This window comes from Nipponia nippon, unplaced genomic scaffold (assembly GCF_047370975.1).
Source record: "Nipponia nippon isolate SJK-2023a ecotype South Korea unplaced genomic scaffold, ASM4737097v1 scaffold_5, whole genome shotgun sequence".
Classification (NCBI taxonomy): Eukaryota; Metazoa; Chordata; class Aves; order Pelecaniformes; family Threskiornithidae; genus Nipponia; species Nipponia nippon.
The window spans coordinates 65,304,164-65,326,086 of NW_028262369.1; the positions used below are offsets into that span (position 1 = coordinate 65,304,164).

The window sequence follows — 21,923 nt, forward strand, 5'->3', positions numbered from 1 at the left end:
GTTGAAAACTCAACCCTCAGTGGAAGGACACTTCCACACCATACATTATCATCATCCATAGCTGCTCACAGCTGCCAAACGGTCCCATTTGAGAAGACTGGCTTTACATAGACATCTTCCAATCCAGAATCTGTTCCACGGGGCCCAATGATGGCACAGAAATAATAAAAAAGAAAAGAAAAGACAGTTGTGTATTAGGATCTGTAAAACAAAAGGAACCCATTCATTGTCTCTGGTGAAGATTATTTTTCTTGCCAGCAGCATATGGTGTTGTAACTGAATGTCATAAAGCTTGCATGTGAAAAATGCCACTGGACTTTTGGTTTATAGTATTATGAAAAAAAGTAGCAAGTAGGAACTGGAAATGGTAATACCTAATAATTTATTCACTCCTTTTGAGCCAAATCATGTACAGAATGAGCTCTGGTGTATCCTAATATTAGTACCTCTTTTCTTGCCCAGTCTTTGTGGAAAGATCAGACTTCTGACTGTTGCACCTCAAAGTACTGTTACATTCAGTTCATATTTCAAGTACTACATAGGCAGTAGAAAGTGGAGGTATTCTCAGTGGAACATACTGGACACAAGCAGTTTTTAAGCATCCCATTTTATTAAAACTCTGGACATTTGGAACAAAAATTGTTGCACTATTTTCTCAACAGCCATGCAGTCCAGGTAGGAAGCAGGTAGGAAGTCTTCAGGGAACCAAAACATCTATGGCACAAAGTTTGACTGAATTAGAGCATGTTTACCTAAAAGTGATTATCATTCTTAGAGTATGGTAACACTATTCGCATCTTTCTGTGGTCTGCTCGTGTCCATCAAACTTTCTTTGCTTTCACTCAAGTCTTGTGTTTCCACTTCACATAGAGATATGTGCCAGGCAGAGCCTTCCTTGAGTGTTAGCCAGCTCACATCAGCACACGGTAGTGGTTGGCACTACTCAGAAATCAGGGAGCACGCAAAGACTGAAGGAATTTTATCTAAGAAAATTTCAAAATCATTTAACAAATATTTCCACATCACTTATTTGCAATGAAAATCATCCAAAGTAAGCATTAACCAATTTCCCAGGAAAGCACATTTCTTTTGAGGAGCAAAATATGTACCATGCAAGAAACAGACTTTGCATCTACCATGTAATAGTTCCTGAAATTATTAAATTGGTGGATTCTAATCCAGGCAATGAGAACACGACCAGCAGCCCTCCTGAGTGGAGATGTCAGTTGGAATAGTACAGTTGCTCAAGAGCTCCAGTAAAACAATTAAGCTAGATGTAACCAGATAGTTTAATTTGATTTTACACTCCAAATCTAAATAGTCCACAAATCCCTGTAAGGTCTTCTGACACTTTTTCATTTTCATCTTGTTAGTGTGCTACAAAGACGAGGTGCAGAAAGAAACATTTTAATAGAATTTGGCAAGTACTTTAGCAAAGGATTATTTTGAATGGTCTTCACATGTAACGGTATGCTAAAAGTCTAAATTTCTAATAGAAGTAGAAAAGTGAAGGAGAGCATTGCATTTGTATCAAATATTATGTGAACCATTACAAAATGTTACCCATATTACTGAAAACTGAAAAAGTTCATGTGTCATGCTGTTCTCTGTTGTTCCAACCCTGGTATATATGGGGGGAAGTATTTATTAAGTTTGCTAAATGCTGTAGTCAAAACAGCTCTTTAGTTTGGCCTGCCTGTGGACATTGCCTACTGCTCCGGATGCCATCAAATGCTGTGTCAACAGCTTACAAGCCTGCATGGAGAATTATTCCTCTCTTTTACAAAAACGGATAATTTTCCAAACAAGTTCACCTTCAGTTGGCATTTTAATAAAAAGACTACTCTCTTGAGTATAGTCACATAATCTTGGAGGCTAGAAGTGGAAAGGGCTTATTAGGTCAACTAGCTAATCTGCCAGTGCATGATTATGCACCACAGTGCAGATTTTCATTCTTTGGCTGTCGGCATTTTGTGCCATGTACCAGGATTTATCAGTTGAGACAAAAATTCTATGGAGAAAGTCCTTTCACTTGCATATTCTGTATGTCTTCTTTACCTTAGCCAATATAAAGACGGGGAGATTTTGCATGTTCTCCTTTCAGACTGAGATCACAACCAGTATTTTTGGCTTAAAATTACATCAAAACTGAAAAAAAATTTTTGAAGCTTATTCTTCAATTGTTCATCTAATTCATTTGCACCAGAACTTTCATAGTTCGCTCTTTAGGTGGTAGAACAGGGTAAAGGGTAAAATTAACAATTTAAACTGTTCAGAAACACAGTTTTCTCTCTCTCTGTCTCTCCCTCTCTCTCTCTCTCTCTCTTTTTTTTTTTTTTTTTTTTTTTTTTTTTTAAGCAGAGCTTTGCCTTTATTGACATAGTCTCTAGACCAGAGTTTTTCTTGTCTTCAAGAAGTCATAACGATGCGGTAATGAGGCTCTATGGGCCATCTCCCACACTACTGGATCCTGATTCAGCTCTCTTTTCCTGCACAAGGGCTGATGGTTTTCGGATTTTGACTGATTTACAATTACTGTGTTTCTGTCAGTGGAATCTTAATGAGATTTGGTCCTGGAAACCAGGCCTGGTAAACCTTTCATCAGTGTAGCAACTACAAGGTAGTTAAGGATCCTCAAAAGATCTTTCAGTGCTATCATAAAAATTGTAGCTTGCTTTGCTACTTAAAATCCATTTGGGCATAATGTTTCTAGATAATCAGAGGTTATCTCTTCACTAGGTAAAAAACTGACTGGATGGCAGGGCCCAAAGTGTTGTGGTGAATGGAGTTAAATCCAGCTGGTGGTCGGTCACAGGCGGTGTTCCCCAGGGCTCAGTACTGGGGCCAGTTCTGTTTAATATCTTTATCAATGATCTGGATGAGCGGATCAAGTGCACCCTCAGTAAGTTTGCAGATGACACCAAGTTGGCCGGGAGTATTGATCTGCTGGAGGGTAGGAAGGCTCTACAGAGGGATCTGGACAGGCTGGATTTATGGGCCGAGGCCAACTGTATGAGGTTCAACAAGGGTCAGTGCCGGGTCCTGCACTTGGGTCACAACAACCCCATGCAATGCTACAGGCTTGGGGAAGAGTGACTGGAGAGCTGCCTGGCAGAAAAGGACCTGGGGGTGTTGGTCAACAGCAGGCTGAATAGGAGCTGGCAGTGTGACCAGGTGGCCAAGAAGGCCAATGGCATCCTGGCTTGTATTAGAAATAGCATGGCCAGCAGAACTAGGGAAGCAATTGTCCCCCTGTGCTCAGCACTGGTGAGGCTGTACCTCAAATAGTTTTGGGCCCCTAGAAACTACAAGAAAGTCATTGAGGTGCTGGAGCATGTTCGAAGAAGGGCAATGAAGCTGTTGAAGGGTCTACAGCACAAGTCTCATGAGGAGCAGCTGAGGGAGCTGGGATTGTTTAGCCTGGAAGAAAGGAGGCTGAGGGGAGACCTTATTGCTCTCTACAGCTACCTGAAAGGAGGTTGTAGCAAGGTGGGGGTCAGTCTCTTCTCCCAAGTAACAAGCGATAGGACAAGATAGCAAGTGAAACAGATTCCACAACAGGAACTGAGAGGTACTTACTTCAAAATACCTTGTTAGCCTTGGAGGACGTGTACCCAGAATGCAGGAGACCTTAGTTCAAATCATTGCACTGAATCAAGAAAGTAGTTTTGAACTTTGATTAGTTATATTAATAAAAAGTCTTATTTTTATATTTGAGTTAGGACATAAATCTAAGACATCAAACTGCAAATTCTAGTCCATTTTTTTCAGGCTGTGGGGAAAGGGGGAGGAGCTCTTCTGGATGTGAGTCCCTTAAAAAGTATACCCTATAGCTGAACAAAAAAAATAACCACAAAAAACTCAATGTGATTCATTCTGAATTGATTTATTTTGTTCAGCAGCTGAACAGCTGAAACTTTTTTGCCTCACCTTATTTGTAACACACATTTAGTAGTCATTACAGTATCGAAAGTTCCTGACAGTTTAAGTGTTTTCTAGAAATAAGAAGTCAACTGTTCATTTTTTCCCAGGCTTTTACAGATCTTATTGCTATCTAATCTAATGTCCACAAACCCATTGTAAACACAGACTGATGTAAAGTAAACACTGAAGCCTCAGTATCAGATAGAACACTGAAGATTCAAATTTTTTTCTACAGAAGTCTTTCCCACTTAATTTACAGCAAACTTTCCATATGTATCAATTTTCATGGGACTTTATAAACTTTGCATTGTTTTCTTTGATGAAGTCTACAGTTTTGCTGACTATACAGGGGATTTGATGATACTTTCAGTAGATGTGAATTCAGAAAGTAAAAGAGGTGCTGTGTACAATAACAAAATGTTTATTATTTAATACAGAGGTCAAGAAGAAGATTTTTTTCACTTCTTCCAGAAAAAGAAAAAAAAATGCTTTAAGAGAAGTGTCTTGACTTTTGTGAGAGCTTTTGTATGATTTTTGTAAAACTTTCATGCTTCTCTGACATTAAGACTTCCACAAGAGAGAGGAGCGTTAGTGAGAACTTTTGTAGACATGCAGAAAGAGTTGTGTCTAAACGTTGTTCTTTTGCTCTAAATTCACAGAAGCTAAGAAAAAAGCCTGGAAAGTGTTTTTTTAATGAGCTGGGTAAAGGTACTTAAATAGCATTTGATAATTAACACTGTAGAGGAACACAGTGAAGTGTTTTGTAAGAAAAAGGATGCTTGGCCAGTCGAAGATTATGGTATTAGGGAAGACCAAAGTGATGAAGTATGAAACCAAAAACTGAGGAGTTATGACTAACTTTATGTCCAGATACTACTACAGGTGTTTTTAGAAAAAAAAAAAAATTAAGCATAGTAAACAAAACTGTAATTTTATATATGCCAGAATAGGCAGAAGCTAATTTTGCAGATGTAATGTAGGTATCTAGTTACCTGGATTTTTTAACTGGCTCAGAAAACTCAGTCAACTATAGTCTGAAATTTTCTAATTAGAAAATACCAGGGATATTTTTATTGAAAAGGTTGCAGGAAATGGTGCATTAGTAGTATTTTCTTAAAAAATATCAGTTACATTTTTGCTTGGGTTATCTGAATAGAAAATAAGAAATAGGAACACAGAAGACAGAAATAAAACAGTGCAGTGCAGTGAACAGGGCAGAGGTGTAAAACTCAGCCCAGAATGGAAAAGGCAGATGTGGCCAGGATAAAGGAACGGCAATCCAAACATTCCAGAGAAATGCACAACAGCTTTTGCAAACACTCCCCTACATAATTAGTGCTCAGTTTTGTGTGTTTTCATCATCAGAGGGATTTTCAAAGTTGAGAATTCAAAGGCATTCAATCCTGATGCAAACTCCTAACCTGCTTTCACCCTGATTTTAGTTAGGCACTCAGTAACTAATCAATCAATGTAGGTTTTCAGAAAAACTAATGTCCACCTATTGCATAACATAAAAGTTTCTCCCCATTACTACATGTGCGTATGTCTGCAGCACCAAAAATACCAATTTATCAAGGTGAGTTAGAATAATCCCTGGGTTTACCCACTTAATTTCTGCTCTTGATAAATTTATGAAAAAATGTTGCAAAAAATACATGCCCTATAAAAGAAATCAGTTAAAAGAAAGCAGTTTTTCAGTCAAGACATTGGGCATAAATTTTCCAAAAACATCAAAGCAGCTTTTAAATAAATGTGTCCTTCAGGAAGATCATATCCAGAAAAACAGATTCACTGTAAAGTCATTTTATTCCTAGACATGCCAGAAATTTCCTTATGTGAGTGCATCAGTGAAAGGTTAGCAGCCAGATCAGTATCTCTCTGCTTCTGCTGCCGCAATGTCTGAAGTAACTGGCTGGTCATTTTGTGGGTGGTTCTTTTGCTTTTCAAAATCTCAGCTGAATAGCTATGACTCTGTCCAGGCCTTGTACTCCCCAAAGTACACAGAGATTGGGGAATGGATAACTAACAACTGTGAAAATAACTTGGACATCCAAATATGCTTTCCGAGGCAGTCATCTCATGAAACAGACCATACCTTTGAAAAGCAAGGCCAGTTTATAATAAAATGTTATATAAAAACATATTGGTTTAAAATATATTATGTATGAAAAGGCTTTTAAAAAGCAGAAAGGGCAGGCAGACCTTAAGCTACGTTTTTTTGAAAAAGTTGGTTTGTGTCATTAGGATAAACAGAGTGGGAGTTAATGTTTTCAGATAAGGAATTTTATGTTCAGGTAGATGAGTCAAAGACAATTAAGAAAAAAGATCTGGTCCAAGAGAATATGCTAAAAACATAAAATGGTATAAATAGGCTTTCAAGATTGCAGAGAAATATAACTTTTACTGTCCTATTCATTAAGAAAATGAGTTATTTGTCTGATACTCAAATATATAACTTTATCATTACAAAAATCAATGGAATTAAAAACCACACCTGATTTGCAGGGTCCTTTTATCAAGAAAATTTTTAAAAGCTCAAAACTTGTACATCCCTGAACTTCTGGATGCACTAAACTGCAAAGGCTAAAGGTCCATGAACTGTTTTTGTTGTAGAGTTATCTCATTGCAGAGTGTGTTCTGGAGCACAAATGGGTCAGTCCTTATATTAATATATTTCAGACATCATACATTTCATTTATTAATTTGTCAAAATATCTGACTCCAGCTCAGTTCCATGGGTGGATATTGTCATGTGCTAAAGAAAATGTGGCTGCTCTATTGTTGCTGGCTTTGCCCCATGAGTTTGGAGATAGGAGACAGCAGCAGAGCTGCTCCTGACCTCCTGCATGCTCCCACCCTGCCTCTCTGCTCGCAGAGCAGAAGGGGTCCAAGGGGGCTGGCAGGGCTGAGGTGTCAGCCCTTCTGCATTTCTGCTCTGTCCTAGTGTGATCTGAGGTCCTAGTTTTCTTCCATTCACTGAATCTGTGGCTCAGATGTCAACCTTTGCCTGCACAACTGTCTGGCCTGCTTCCTACCAAAACCTAAGAGTCTCATAGTCCCTGCATCCCTTTTACTGGTCACTCCAGCAAGACCCATCCTACGCACATTGCTAGCTCATTCCTTGAGTAGCTGACTCTCTCTGTAGGTTTTGGTTATCTGTTTTGACAGGTAATTGTTTTGATAGTGATCATTAGTCATGTTTGAAGGGACAACAAAAAGGCAGAACTGCCCAGTTAACAGAGGTTAGGCAGTAACTCATTGCAGACAAACATTCTTTCATGGAAACAGAGCTGTCTAAAGATCAAGATCACTAGTGAAAATATTCAAAATATCTGTATTAAATGTGTGAATATATCACATGTAAGAGGAGCATTTTACAATACTTACTTTACAGTCTCACACATGTGAAGACCATTTTACAATACTTATGTCTTAAAAATTACCAGGTGTCCTTAAAAACACAGATATTTCTTATATCTGAAATTAATGCTAAAAACATGAAACTTGCATAGTTAATTTGAATTTGACCTAATTGTAAAAGCAAAAGGCAAAGAAATACTGTAAGCTCTTCAGGGCAAACTTTTCTGTTCATGCTACAAATGTACTTGCAGTGAAATAGCAGCACACAAGGAAGCACCGATTTAGATGTCCTTATTTTTTTATTGTGTTAAGCAGTTAAAAAAAAAATCATTAGTGTGATGACTGTGAAACACTAAAATGGTAAAAGAAAGAGCAACTTCTAGCTCTCGATTCCCTCAAGATAGCTGAGAGCCTGCAGGGTCAGCCAAGTAGTGACTCGTTGATGCAAAGTGTCTAGATTGTGCCTTGCTGGCTGACTCTGGGATTGCTTTATAGCTCTCCGGGGACAGAGGGTGAGGAGGTTGGAAGGCAGGCTCTTCAGCTATCACAGGTCCGAATAGCTCGTCTTAAACTTTGTTGTTGGGGTTTTTCCTTTTGTCCAACTTGACTCCAGACGTTAGCAGTGCTCTTTGTTAATCAAATGATGTGTAATTAGAGTGAGAACCAGATGAGAAGCTCCAAAAAAGAAAATGCAGTGAGTGAAAACGGCAGGTATATACACCATCCAAATGCTGTTGGGAGCCTTATCTGTTAGAGGCGGCCACAGATTCCTACTGTTGGAAATACATTAATATGTATAGGGGTCCTATTTCTACCTCCTAGTAGGAGGTCTCTTGAGATAAATTGATAGTAATTTTTTAAAAAAAAATCTATTTTGTGCCTGGCAAGGCACAGTTTGGATGGGTTTGAACCTGGATTCCCAAGGAGATCAAGCCAGCCTAGATACGTAAGTGCATAAATGTAACTTTTGGGAAGTCAAAAGTGCTTCAACAGTAAGGAATGTGGTAAGTCTCTGTGTTGACACGATAGGGCTGTGATGTTTATACTGTGCTTGATGTATTCAGGTGTCTGGCTTATGTGTTATTCAGCTCATTGAAAAGAATACGCTGCATTTAAAAATTGCGGAACACAGTCCCTTCTCATTTTATTCTACATCCAACATCATTTCCCACAGTCATTCCTGAAGTGGAAGGAATAACTCTACAGTGAGAGAATATTATTTCTTTCATGTGCCATTTTTGCCTGATTCTTCCACAGAAAAAGAAAATAGAGCAAGATTCTTGCTTGTTTATGCTTTCTTTCCACTGTTCAGTTCATTAAAAAGACCTTGATGTGTCTATAAATGTAATTCATATCTACTTTAACACTTGTATAGTGAGCATCTATATGTTTTGGACTTCTGATTTATTCTAAAAAGAATCTTCAACATTTCCTTTCAGCTTGAAACCTATCAGACTATCAGACGTCAATATCAGTTCCAGAAAGAACCAGATGCAGTGTTTCTGGGAAGGACTGATAGCTATTTTTCCCTTTTGCAGGGTTACTAGCTCTGCACAAATAGATTAAAACTGGCTTGCTCATTGTACTCCAAAATAGCCAATGCACTAGGTCAAAAGGAAAACTAGCGCACATTGTTAGATTGATAACATTAGAATTTATTCAAGGTCAAATTCTTTGAATTCTTATGGTTTGAATTATTTTTCACTCTTTGCCTAGCAGAAATTGCAATCCACACTACTTGCATACTTTTTGCGAATACCACATTAGAAACATCTCATGAATATTAAAGTATTGCTGCTGACAGCTTTGCAGTTTTCCAAAGATACTGATGAAGTGAATTTTCCTAACTGTCATTTATTTGAAAACAGTGTTTCAATAAGGTTTTAAAGAAAAACTCTGAAAAGACACCTCGTTCTAACTTTGAAAAGGTTTTTAAAAAAATAAATAGGAAAGACCCCATTCCCCCCTCCTCCCATGCTTGCTAATAGGTGTTTGATTTAAAGATGTTTTTTCACCTCCGTGACGTTTTATTCACACGTTAACAAAAAAGAATATTACCAAAATCCAGTGTCAAAGTTTTGAATGCTGTCCATTCATCTTCATTAGAACCTGCTTTAAGCTAAAATTCGAGAATTCTCAAACACTAAAATGATGGTGCCATAAGTTTGCACTTAACATGCACACACCTTGTACTACAGGGCATAGCTAAGTAAGCTTGTTCATACTGCTCTTTATCACGAGCCTATGGTGAGTATGTTGAATAATACCTGTATGCTGCAACTCTGAGCCTTTGCAGAGTCGTGTTCAGATCATGTCACTTTATATAGCTTGCCATCTTACTGGATGGCAAGTTCTCTGGGGTCTGAGTACCTGCCTCAGCACAAACAAGAATAATGCTGTAACTGATGTTTTATTTGTATAATAATGTCATCTGCATTGAGGGGCAGGTACAGCCAGGCTTTACTATGATAAATGTATTTTTTTTACTATGATGAATGTCTTTTTTTTATTATGATAAATGTCTTTTCATAGACAAAAAGCTGGACATGAGCCAGCAATGTGCTCTCGCAGCCCAGAAGGCCAACCGTATCCTGGGCTGCATCAAAAGCAGCATGGCCAGCAGGTCGAGGGAGGTGATTCTACCCCTCTACTCCATTCTGGTGAGACCTCACCTGGAGTGCTGCATCCAGCTCTGGAGTTCTCAGTAGAAGAAGGACATGGACCTGTTGGAGATGGCCCAAAGGAGGGCCACAAAAATGATCAGAGGGATGGAACACCCCTCTTATGAGGAAAGGCTGAAAGAGCTGGGGCTGTTCAGCCTGGAGAAGAGAAGGCTGTGGGGTGACCTTATTGCAGCCTTTCAGTACTTAAAGAGGGCTTATAAGAAAGATGGTGACAGACTTTTTAGCAGGGCCAGTAGCGATAAGACAAGGGGTAATGGTTTTAAACTAAAAGAGGGTAGATTTGGACTGGATATAAGGAAGAAATTTTTTACAATGAGGGTGTTGAACCACTGGAACGGGTTGCCCAGAGAGATGGTAGATGCCACATCCTTGGAAACATTCATGGTCAGGCTGGACGGGGATCTGAGCAACCTGATCTAGTTGTAGATGTCCCTGTTAATCGCAGGGGGGTTGGACTAGATGACCTTTAAACGTCAAACTATAATTCGTTAAATATGGCACTGGATCAGGACCAGGATTCTGTTCATATCTTTATTTTGTATTTTTAGAAAATATTCTTTCTTCTTTATGTTGTAGTTTCCTATTTGGTTAATGCAAAGATGACACTTGATAAACTTCTCAGAGATCTAGAGACTGTATATGTAAATCCCAAAGCATTCTATGATTCTATGATATATTTTGTGGGATTTTATTTTAAATGAGAGGTACTGACATTCAAAACTTTTTTATGTTAACATCCCCATGCATCAGTTTTTAGACTATACAGTGTAGTTGTTATAAATTATTAGCAAATATATCATGCAACTTCCATTTTATTGACATTTCTTGATGATTTGTGCCCTTGCAGTTGGTTCTGTTGAAGTGCATGACCCCTGCAGCAGCCAGGAGTCTGGCGTAGCAGGAGGGGGTAACTGTCTCGGAGGCAGCTGCTAACATAGAAAGCGGGGGCAGCTCTAACTTGAGGACAGTTGGGATCTATCCCAGTAGAAGCTCATAAGCCTTTCCTTGATCTTTCTTTGTCAAGTTTTAACACTGACATGCAGTAGTAGCATAACACACACGCACTTTTCACCATTTTACAACAGAAGGTGACTATAAAATAGTACAAAGGTCTGGCAACAATGCTATATCATGTGACAACCTGTTGCAAAATGTGGCAAATTTGCTACTTTTTTTTCTGCTAGCATTTCAAAGTGCTGTTGTGCGTTCCTGCACCCGTGCAGCAGCCCTCAACGGGTCTTTTGCTTTCCAGCCCCCAGGTCCCAGAGCCAGGCGGCTTGCCACTTGGCTGTGCGTGTGAAGGGTGTGTAAGAGAAAGCTGCAAGGCTGTTTAAAAGGGAATGATCTTTTATTCTGTTTTGCGAGATGGAACAAGTAAATATGCTTGTCGGTATTTTTTTTCATAATTAATAACCTACCGTGTGCTTGTTTTGTATCATACTGTTCTCCAAAATATATGTCGCACCCAGGTAAATGTGCATGCACGCACTCGCAGAAGGCTACTACAAAACTTCGTCTTGAGGTTGCCCCAGGCTAAAAAGCAATAGAGCAGACACTGATAGAAAGCATCAGGCAAAATGCTTCTTTTTTTGTTGTTTCCCTAAGGCAGTGACCTTGAATCATGAAAATGGAAGGGACTCCGCTTACTGAGAAGAAAAGGCATGGGGCAAAAAAATCAATTTTTTTTTTTTATTGAAATTTTTTTTATCACTTAGTGAAATCTGTTAGTTTGTTGATAGCTTTTGTATCACAATGCCTGATTTAGCTCGGAACATAAACATCAACAGCTGTACAGCTCTCTATAGATTGTACTCATGCAAATTCTTAGAGATGTTAACCGTTATAAGAATGTTAATTAAATGTTTCCTCAGAGATTTGTTCTACACTGTGCCTGTATTTAAGAAATGTTTTGGTTTTGTTTTGTTTTTTTTTTTCTTCAGAAGTGCAGCCAAAAGCATGGAAGGTGAATCTGGTGATCTGCACTATCTGGACATTGGTAAAGGACTAACAGTTCAGGGGCATAAAGGTTCAAAAGGATTTACTGTTTCACTCGCTGCTGGCACAACTCTGGTTCCAAAGGTAGCAAGAGTTTGATGGGAATGCCAGTTATGTTTCTGAGGATTAATGGTAAGTGTCATTTGGCTGGTGAGGACCAAATTTAAGGTACATGAGAACCTCCATAAACTATAATTCATTAAATATGGCACTGGATCAGGACCAGGATTCTGTTCGTATCTTTATTTTGTATTTTTAGAAAATATTCTCTCTTCTTTATGTTGTAGTTTCCCATTTGGTTAATGCAAAGATGACACTTGATAGAGTTCTCAGAGATCTAGAGATCGTATATGTAAAGCAATTAGTCATTTTCAGATTTCATTACTCTTCCAAAAGAAAATCTTTCCTCCACTTTCTGAGTAATTAAAATGGTCATGCGTGATATCTTGGGAGCTGGAAAAATAACAGTATGCAGTGGTTTTATTCACAGTGGCAAAACATAAAGAGGCACAGTAAGGCAGCTTATGGGAAAGATAGTACAATAACAACACTGACCTCCTGACGTTTATAAATTAGGAAGTGCAATTTCTAAATCAAAAACAGCACCAGAAGCTCTGGGAATGGAAACAGGCTTAATTCTCTGTTGTGCAGAGAACCCAAGATTTCCATAACAGCAGGTCAGATTTTCAGTCCTGTGTATGTGTCTGCTCGTTTCATAAATTCCTGACAGCTGTGTGTTCGGCTGGCCTTGGGAACAAGCAGAAGCCAGTGGGGTAGATGCAGGGTGGGTGGCTGGGGTTTGGCACCCTTTCCATACCAATGAGATGCAGAGTCACCCAGGAGAGGGGGGATTTGAATAATCCTCAGTTCCCACTGGGGGATCTCTTTGCAGTCGAGACCCTCCTTCTCTCCTACAATGTCTGCTGAATTGGCTGAACACTGCCACTGCAGTAAAAAATGTACTGCCACTATCAGGAAAGAATGACCCAGACCAGATCTCTAATCTTAAAATAAATACTAATCAGATATAGTGGCATTCACTGAGATATTCTTTCCACTGCTGCTGCTTTTAATTTTCTGCAAGCAAGATTTCTTCGATAGTGTGGATCCTGGAGCTTGACTGATCTCTAGCAAGAGTTTGGTGGAATATCCCTTTGAGGACAGGGAGTTCAGCTGGGGCTGGGAAGGTGGGGTTATGTGTGTTTTCATTTAAAGGCACACTCTTAGTTTTTTGCTCTCAAAATCATGACCATGGTACTCTTCTGTAATCACAATACTAGCCTTGTAGTCTTGTTTTTCAGTATGTTCATACCAGGCTATTCACTGTTCTGCCATTTGAAAAAAGGATGTTTACTACATTCAAATATGGATTTAATTAATTAGAGTAGACACTTTTCTGAATTTTCCATGTGTGTAGAAGATGATCTGCTGAGAAGAATACATTCCTGTATTAAGGAATAAGGTTTCACACCTCAAAGCTGTTTATTAAAAGAAAATGTTATACTGTTCCAATTAAAAAATAGTTTTTTCTATTATATTAATTTCCACCTTTCCATGAGACACTATTGTTAGGAAAGGAGATAGAAAGCATCTTTTGTCTTTAGGAAACCAAGAGTAGATGGATCTCGAATGAGGCATAACAATTTTTTTATTCACAGAATAGTTTAAATCCAATTCATTAACATAAGTGTTTCAAGTAAAAATATAAAAATAATTATATTATTACCACTTTTCATGCCACAGAGTTTGCGGGGATGAAAAAGTATGAATGTGTGGTATTTTCATTCTCTTTTCCAGATGATTCTTCCTAACTATTTAACTTGGTCACCAGAGTCCACCACAACTTTGTTGTTACTACTGTGAGGTGGTTTTGTGGTATCTTTTTACTCAGAGTGTCTAACAAGACTTTCCCAGACTTGCCTATCATAGCCCAAACAGTTCTTACCGACATACAGTTGATATGTTTGAACTAGGGTTTTCTGTTCTGTAATACTAAAACAAAATGTGCAAGCCCATATAAAGCTTAGCCATAAAATGAGTTTGGATCAGTAGTATAACTACATACGTATTTATAATTTTTCTTTTATATGTTCTTTATCTGCCATTATACCTGGTGTTATTAGTACAGACTTCGAGGCTGTCAAATACAAGGTGGCGATTTAATGTTCTTAGGACAGGATTCATCTTGAAAGGAAAGGTAGTTTTAAAGCTACCTTTGAAAAGCAGAACAGATCACCCATATACCCAAACTAAGGTCTCGAGTTGTTCTTCTATGCATGACATTGGACAGATTAATTTGTAAGTGCTGCCACTTTTCAATAGCAGATGTATGATGAGCTCTATGACAATATACTAGAGTTAACAGCAGAGAAAAGAATGTGACAAGGTCACGGATCAGAATAAATCCCATAAAATAGATGTCAAGAGAATCCTTGCAGTCAGCCTCCCAGGCCACCCACCCACCAGCGCGAGCAGCAGCAGGGCTGGCCCCAGCGTGGTACACTTCCCCTCTTTCCAGAAAAGCAGCTGGATGCTGTTCCTCCGTTCTAGGAAATTACTGTGCTCTTTGGGACACGTGGAGCACTTACAGTCCAGAAGAGAACGTCATACCTGCCTCATACCATTGGCCAGTGAAAACTGATCTGACACTACTCCTGAAGACCGCTATTTCATTTTTTTTTTTTCAGACTGGGATTTTGTTGTTAGTAGAAGACTCTTGTATTGCCATGTTCTCTGACCTACTTGCACATCTCCAGTGGCCTTAATTTAGAATACCTTTTTTTCAAAAATTCGATTGTTTTGCCTTGGTAATTTCTTTCGCTTCCAATCATGTTAATACTGAAGAGATCAAGAGTTAAAACATTTAATCCTGTGTTCTTCTGTTTTCTGTTTTTTCTAAAGGATGAGTCATATGAGTACGGAGGGCCTTTTGTTATTCTTTAGTAAACTCAAACAAGAATATTTATTCCCTCATTAGAAAAACAATAAATCAGCAAACAGAAAAATGTGAAACAATAATTTTTAAAAAATCTTGGCTGTATCTTACAGTTATTGTTCTTTTTTTATTTAAAAAGATAAAAAAAAAAAAAAGGCGTTCATAAGATATGTTGGATTGCTAGCGCTGAAGCCTAAAACCTGGAACCTTTCTATACTGAGGTCTCATTTGACCCAATAGCTGAAGAACAGTACACTTGAGCCCTTCTGGGAACTACATGTACTGTCTGGAGCAACAGTGATTTGAGCAGAGACAACAGAGACAGCAACCGGTCCCTGAGCAGAGCCAACAACAGAGCCGACTGATTTGCATGATGCACCCCCTCTTTCTACACAAACCCCACGGTAGAAAGGATAACCTGCTTTTTATGATAATTCGTTCACAGACTCTGATGGATTTAACAGGATTTTTTTACTCAGACATATAGAAAAACATGATTTTTTTTGTGATTGTGTAAAACCAGACACATTCACAACCAAGTTTATTCTTAAATTTGTAAATATTTTCTGCCATTTCATGTTATGTTGATGTCCAACAACCACAAATTGTAGACCGCAAAAGCCTTTACAGGACACTCTCATGCCAAAGTCTTTTAGCCATTTCATTAACTACTTCCTGAGGTGGATAGGACTGAGGTATTTCTTTAAAAAGTGAAAGTCTGTCTTTTGTCAGTTGTACAGTGGAAATCTGAACTAGAGGCAAGAAGAAAGGATTCCTTGCAAAATAATTTTGACACCTCAGAGAAAAAGAGGAGCATCCTCACAAAGGCATTGGGCCAATGTTCTAAATTAATAGATTCCATCATTGGCGACAAGAGTAGGTGCGTGTTCAGTACAGAAAAACCACGCCCTGGCCATAGATTTTGAATTCAGTACACCCAGAGGTCATTAAACTAGTCTGGCTTGTGTCCCTCCTGCTGTGAAGACAAAATGCTGTGGGTGCTGCCTGCTTCACCCATATGCAGTCATAATGTTGGCTCTGCCTTAAGAGCCTTCACAGCTGTGCTGTAACACAGTTAGTTCCCAACATGACTCAGATGAAGGATTTTATTTAATCTGCACAAGACTGTTGCAAAAAAAGAGAATTTTCGTTTGTGAAAACCATTGAAGCTGTGTGAAGCTGAAAACAGAGTGCATGTGAACAGGAGACTGTGTCTCAAAAGCTGATTTCCCATTGTCTTAGGAAATAATTTCAGTGAAAATGGAAGGATGGGAGAAGAAAGAAAAATTTCATTGACTTGGCCACCTTAGTTCCTGTAATTGTCCGTTAAGACATCAGTCATAATTTGCATTACTTCTAGCTCATAAACAGGAATGGTTAAAGAAGTGCGTGGGGTTTTTTGTTGTTTAGTGGCTCTAGATTCAGCTTTTCCCGTAGTTCAAGTGTTTTTAAAAAGTGGACTTTAAGAGAGAACAATCTCATAGATACATCTTAGCAGCATGTGTTGATTCACTAAGTACAATTTGGGCCAAAAAAAAAAAAGTTTCTTAATGCAGCCTTTTTTTTTTTCTCTTTCCCCACCTTGTGCTTTTGGTCACTATTTGCAGTGGTTTATTTCTGTGAAACTATACACTCCTTTTTAAATTCAGAGATTCTTTACTATAATTAAAATCCACACAGAGAAAAAAAAAAATGTGTTGTGTTCCTGACATAGGGGTAATTGCAACAGAAACTGAAGATTCTTAGTTCAGATTAAGCTCTCTTGGAAACAAGGGATAGCTGAGAGCCTGCTCTACAGGTCAGAACTTCAGGGAACTTTTAAAATAACACTTAGATCATTTGCTTAAGAACTGACCTTTTAGCGAGGTGGACCTGGGGTCACCTGATAAATATGTAAGAGCGTGTCTCTCATTTGTCTTTCTGAGGCAGAATGTCACTAACCGCAAGACTCAAACATACAGAAGGAATCCCAAATTGCAGAAGCAGCGTGAGCACTCCAGTCACCTGATTTAGATGTTGGTCAATAGTTTTGGTCTACACATCTTTCATGGTATCTGCAGTAAAGCACAAATACGTTCAATTACTTTTACAAGTAATTATTCCAGGTCCCCCCATGCAAAAATGCTCTGATTCTGATATAAGTACCTTCTTTTAGTTCAGTCCAGATGCCAAGTCATTACATCCCTGGGAAGGTGAGTGTTAACCAAGAGCTACTTACTAAATACTCCAAAACTGCCTGCAAGACTCAAGAATCAAGCCAGCTGGGTTTCTAGGGGGCCTGTTTCTGTCCAGAGGATGTGAAAATGAAGCCTTTGATCATAAAGTGTCCATGGATGTTCAAGGAAAGTTGTTGTGCCACAGTCTGTTCAGGCTGGGTAATTAAAATGAAACAAAATGGTGAATGCCTAGTCAAAAGGAATTGCCTCATGACGGTAAAAGGCAATTGCCTCGTGGTTTTAAACTAGAATTATAAAATCAATTCTACAACCACTGTTATGTGAAGGTAGCACTAATGAGAAATTCCAGTGTAGCTGAGCATTGTCATTCATTATTTGCTGAACCACATCAAATATACTGCAGAACCCAAGGAAGGTAAAGTCCACAGGTTATTTTGGGTTTTATGGGATGTAGTCATTAAATGATATCAGTTATGCTTCTATACGAAAACCTCAGAATTTATTTCTGTACAAATTCAAGCACACAGATTGATACTCCAATACCTATGGGAAATAGTAGGTGCCATGGATAAATATAGCTTCATAATCTAGTTAGACTCTGGTTTAATATCCAAGGGGAACATTCCAGAAATGTTCTTAGAACTTAAATTTTCCTTGAACAATCAGGTGACGTTCTGTAGAAATTGAAGGGCAGCGTTAGTGAAAATAAGGGAGTCATCAAGGGTGTTCTCTGTTTTTGAAAGGATAAACGTAAGAAATACAGAGAAATGTTTATTGTGGTCAAATAGGCTGAAAAATTTGTAGAATTCAATATGAAAGTGGCTTCAAGTCAAAGACCATGATCAAATTTCTCTTATTTTTTCCTTGGCTATTTAAATGTGAACACTTACCATGTAACATTTATTAAGTTTCATGTAAATTAAACAATTACTGTGATGAACATGTAGGCATTAATACAGAAAAGAGAGTGGCAATAAAAAAATTATCTGCGTGCGACTTTGGTAAACAGTTAATTTAGTTTAATTCTCATTCCATGGCTGAGAAGGGTTTGGATCCAGTGTTTGATCTGTTTCTACATTTCTGTTGAAGAGAGCCAGACAAATCAGTCCAGGTATTATTAGATATTGTGGTTCTAACTTATGTCCTGAGCATAACTTCCTGAGAAGAAAACCTTACAGGCCCGTGCATAAAAATTTGAAGCATTTTGTCTTAGGTTCTGGGATAGCACAACAGGAGGTGGTTGTCTGTTGATTGTAGCTACTTGAAGTTTATAAACCAAATAACCTAACCTGTTAAGTAATATGATACTGGATATGAAAACCCAAAACTGCGTGAAATAATTCTGCCATCCCAACACAGACACCGTGGAAAATTAGGGGTTATTTAATTCATGCACAAAAGTGGTGTGTAATTCCTTTGAAATGTATCAAGATGTTCATACCTTATGAGTGTATAAGACACAGAAGAGACCCTCAGGGTACGTAGAAAGTGGCATCAAATTATTTAAGATCTCTTCATGCTTGCTTCTACCTCTTCCACCTCAGGTGACCCCAGCAGAAGAGGGTCTTCCAGTTTAAGTGCAAATATATTTCAGACAAATTGGTTTTGAAATGAGGCCCGATACCTATTAGATTAAAAGGTAACCTCAAGCTGCTCTTATTTTGTTATGCATGCAGAGACATGGGTCCCTTTTTTGGGATGACAGCTCATGACGTTAGTGAATTATTGATAGGAGGGATAGTTCCGTGGGTCACTGTAATCTCAGCCACACTTAAGAACAAATGAATGAGCGCTCCTGCAGTTAATGATCTGGATCAAATTAATCAACTGAGAGTAGCAATTAGTTTGGTCATTGTTTTAGCAGAGATGCACACTGTAACAGCTTTCTGCATTCACTTTGGGGTCTCCCAAACTTGTACTTAAAGCTGCATTCCCAGCAAAACTACATTCATAACAAAACCTGCTTAAGCCGTCATATTTGGAAAATAAGTTTGTGTGTTCTGACCCTATTCTCAGTGAAGTTTTGCATGGTATAAAGAAAGAACTAGGCTTAAAAGGGATTAGTAGTCCCAAAATTTCTTTTTTTTTTGTCTGCTATACCTTCTTGTTTGAGGAGCAAACAGTAAAGAAGAAGGTCATACTTGTTCTGCATTCCTTTCAAATATTGTAATGACAGCATCGAACTGAATTATTTCAAAAGTTTTAGTTTGGGAGATTGGTGCTTCTGATTTGGGATCTTTTCTTCATGTTTTTTTTAATGTTTGCTTTCTCCCCAGGTCACACAAAATCATGGTGTGAGGCAGAGATGGTGAGAAAAGTGCTTGAACAGAAGTGTTGCAATTTTCAGGCCTTCCTTTCATTAACTCTGATTGCACATCAGCAGAAATACCCAGGTTTGCTCCTCCACTTCTGGGATTCTTTCAGTTTGTGCATCCACTTCAGGTACTTACCTTTTATCTTTGTTAGGGAGCACTAAGAATTAAAAATCCTCTTTGGGCTGTACCCATTGACTCCTAATTAACATGAAAAAATGCTTTACCACAGAGACTTTATCACAGGACTTCTTTTTTCATGTGCATATATCTCACATACAGCGCACACTAACTATTCATATACAGTCTCAGCATGCATTTCGTACACACACGAAAGTTCCAGATGTGCTGTGTATCTTGTTTAGTTGACTTTATTCTACTGTAAAGCCAAGAGAAATATTAATCATTCATTGACTGTTAGGGGATGGGTCTTCTTCTCATGTTTCAGTAAAGGGGGTGGAAAAGTAAAGTAAGCCAATTTTTTTCCTATTTAAGGCCAAAGCTGGGGAATGCTTGTGGCTGAGTTCTGTACATGGCCCGGTGCTGGAAGGGCAGGGAACAACCGATGTTGCTATTTTGAATAGATTTTTCTTCCCCCCCCATTTTTATTTTTGCACAGAGAGTCTCATGTCTAATATTTAGACATGATGAGCTTTGTGCAAAAAGTAACTTTGCTCATTCTTGCCGTGTTTCAACCCTCAGTTATTTTGGCACAACAAGACGGTGAGTAATTCAAGCTTCTTATGATTTAATGTTTTTATTTTATTTTTATTTTCACCAATGATTTTAATCGCTTGTAAGAAATGTGTATTCACAAATCTCACCAGAACACTTTTCCTTCACTAAATCAGCAGAGTCAGATATTTAATGCTGAAGCTGAAAGCTGCAGGCGTTTGCATTACCATCCCAAAGGTTTCTCTTAGCTTTGCTTGCTTCTGTGGTTAAAAGGACTGTACAGTGCTGTCTGCCTTAGCTGCATTTGTTCTTGTTCTTACTTGTTTTCTATTACAGACACCAGAGAGTTTTTAAACTATTTCTTTTAACTCTTGGAATAACATTTTAACTGTTAGCTCTGTGCTGCCTGGAAGTTGTCACAAGCAATAAGTCTTTGCTTCCAGCTTTTTTACTTGGAGTTCTCCTTTGTACTTGTGTGTTTTCCACTGGCAGCGTGGGGGTTTGTTTAAACAATTTGTGTGCAGAAAACAGCCTTAAAATTCTAACCAGTTTTGACGAAACGGTTTTTAAAACTGATATATGAAAATATGTCAGCTTATGGGATTTTTACTTTGACATAAAGCAAGAGGGTAAATTAATTCCCTCGGCTGAAACAGTTTGAATTGTGCATCTGCAGGCTGTTTCGGTCTCTCACGAGACTGATTCGCAGCTGGTGGTATCTGGGAGTCCATGCGAGTATGTGTGTGCATGTTTTCAGAGAGTGAGAACACTAAAAACCAAAGGAACATGGAATTTGGAGGGAAAAAAAATTACTTTGTATACAATAATTCAACTTAGAGCGAAGATAAGTGTGGTATGAGTATTTAAGTTAAACAGATGACATTCCACAAGTACAGCTGACCTTTTTTGGATGTGCTCTGTTCCTGCTTGCCAGACATTGTAAACCCGACCTTCCTTAAGATAAAACATGTTTCTTTCTTGTCAATATAAAAGATCTGCAAAGTATTTATTCCTGCATTGAGGCAATGAATAACTTTACAAATAACTTGATAAGCAGCAGCCAAATAAAATGTAGTGCAGTAAAGGAAAGCCAAATGCCTTTAAAACCACACCCCGCCCTAGTCTGTGTGATACAAATCATGAAAACGATGCCATTTCATGGCAAATCTGTCTGCCTCAGCAGACCTGGAAAGGCACCTCTGCCGTGGGGGTGACTGTGAGTCCACCAGCAGGCTGCTGGCAATGGAGCAGTTGAAGCTCAAGGGGCTCTGTGCATGAGCACATCAGGTAACATCATCTGCAACAGCAGCGTGCCCAAATACCAGCTTCCCTCACCAAGCACAGACACAGGCTGAGCCTTTTAAAGTAAAGTATCTGAAAAAAACCAATGCATATAAAGGTATTCTGTAGAGAGTAAACATAATATACTGTGAACTGATGCTTTTCTGTTTCTGCTTTTCTGGTATATAAACTGTCTCTTCAGTAATCCTCAGTGAAGAAAATATAAAATTTGAGCAAACATGTGCTGTGAGTTTTCCCTGCTTACAGCAGCAAATAATATACATATTGCATATATTTAATACGCAATATGTATATTTTTATATATATATACATTTATATATATATATATCTTCAGAGGGATAAGGACAAAGGCACTATCCCATATAAAAAGAAGGAACATCAGCTTTATTTCTCCCAACAAACAAATCCCCCCTGAGCGCCAGGTCTCTTTCCCTCACTCTGGTCATATCCCTGGACATTTCTGAGGTGCAATATATATTAGACTCAAGAAATGGTAAATTTCACGTGGAAGAACAGTATACGAACAAAGTGTGAGGGAGTATTCTCATTTCTCTGCCAC

General features: G+C 38.5%; 1 protein-coding gene across 1 annotated transcript in view; it reads left to right on the top strand.

Annotated features, from left to right (window-relative positions):
* Nucleotides 1–19,898: 19,898 nt before the first annotated feature.
* The window catches only part of COL3A1 (collagen type III alpha 1 chain), a 53,565-nt gene continuing 51,540 nt past the window's right edge, over nucleotides 19,899–21,923 (top strand). The window contains exon 1 of the mRNA XM_087733064.1: nucleotides 19,899–20,110. Within this exon, the coding sequence (XP_087589190.1) occupies nucleotides 20,032–20,110 (79 nt within the window). The 5' untranslated portion in view covers nucleotides 19,899–20,031. The remainder of the gene's footprint in view (nucleotides 20,111–21,923) is intronic.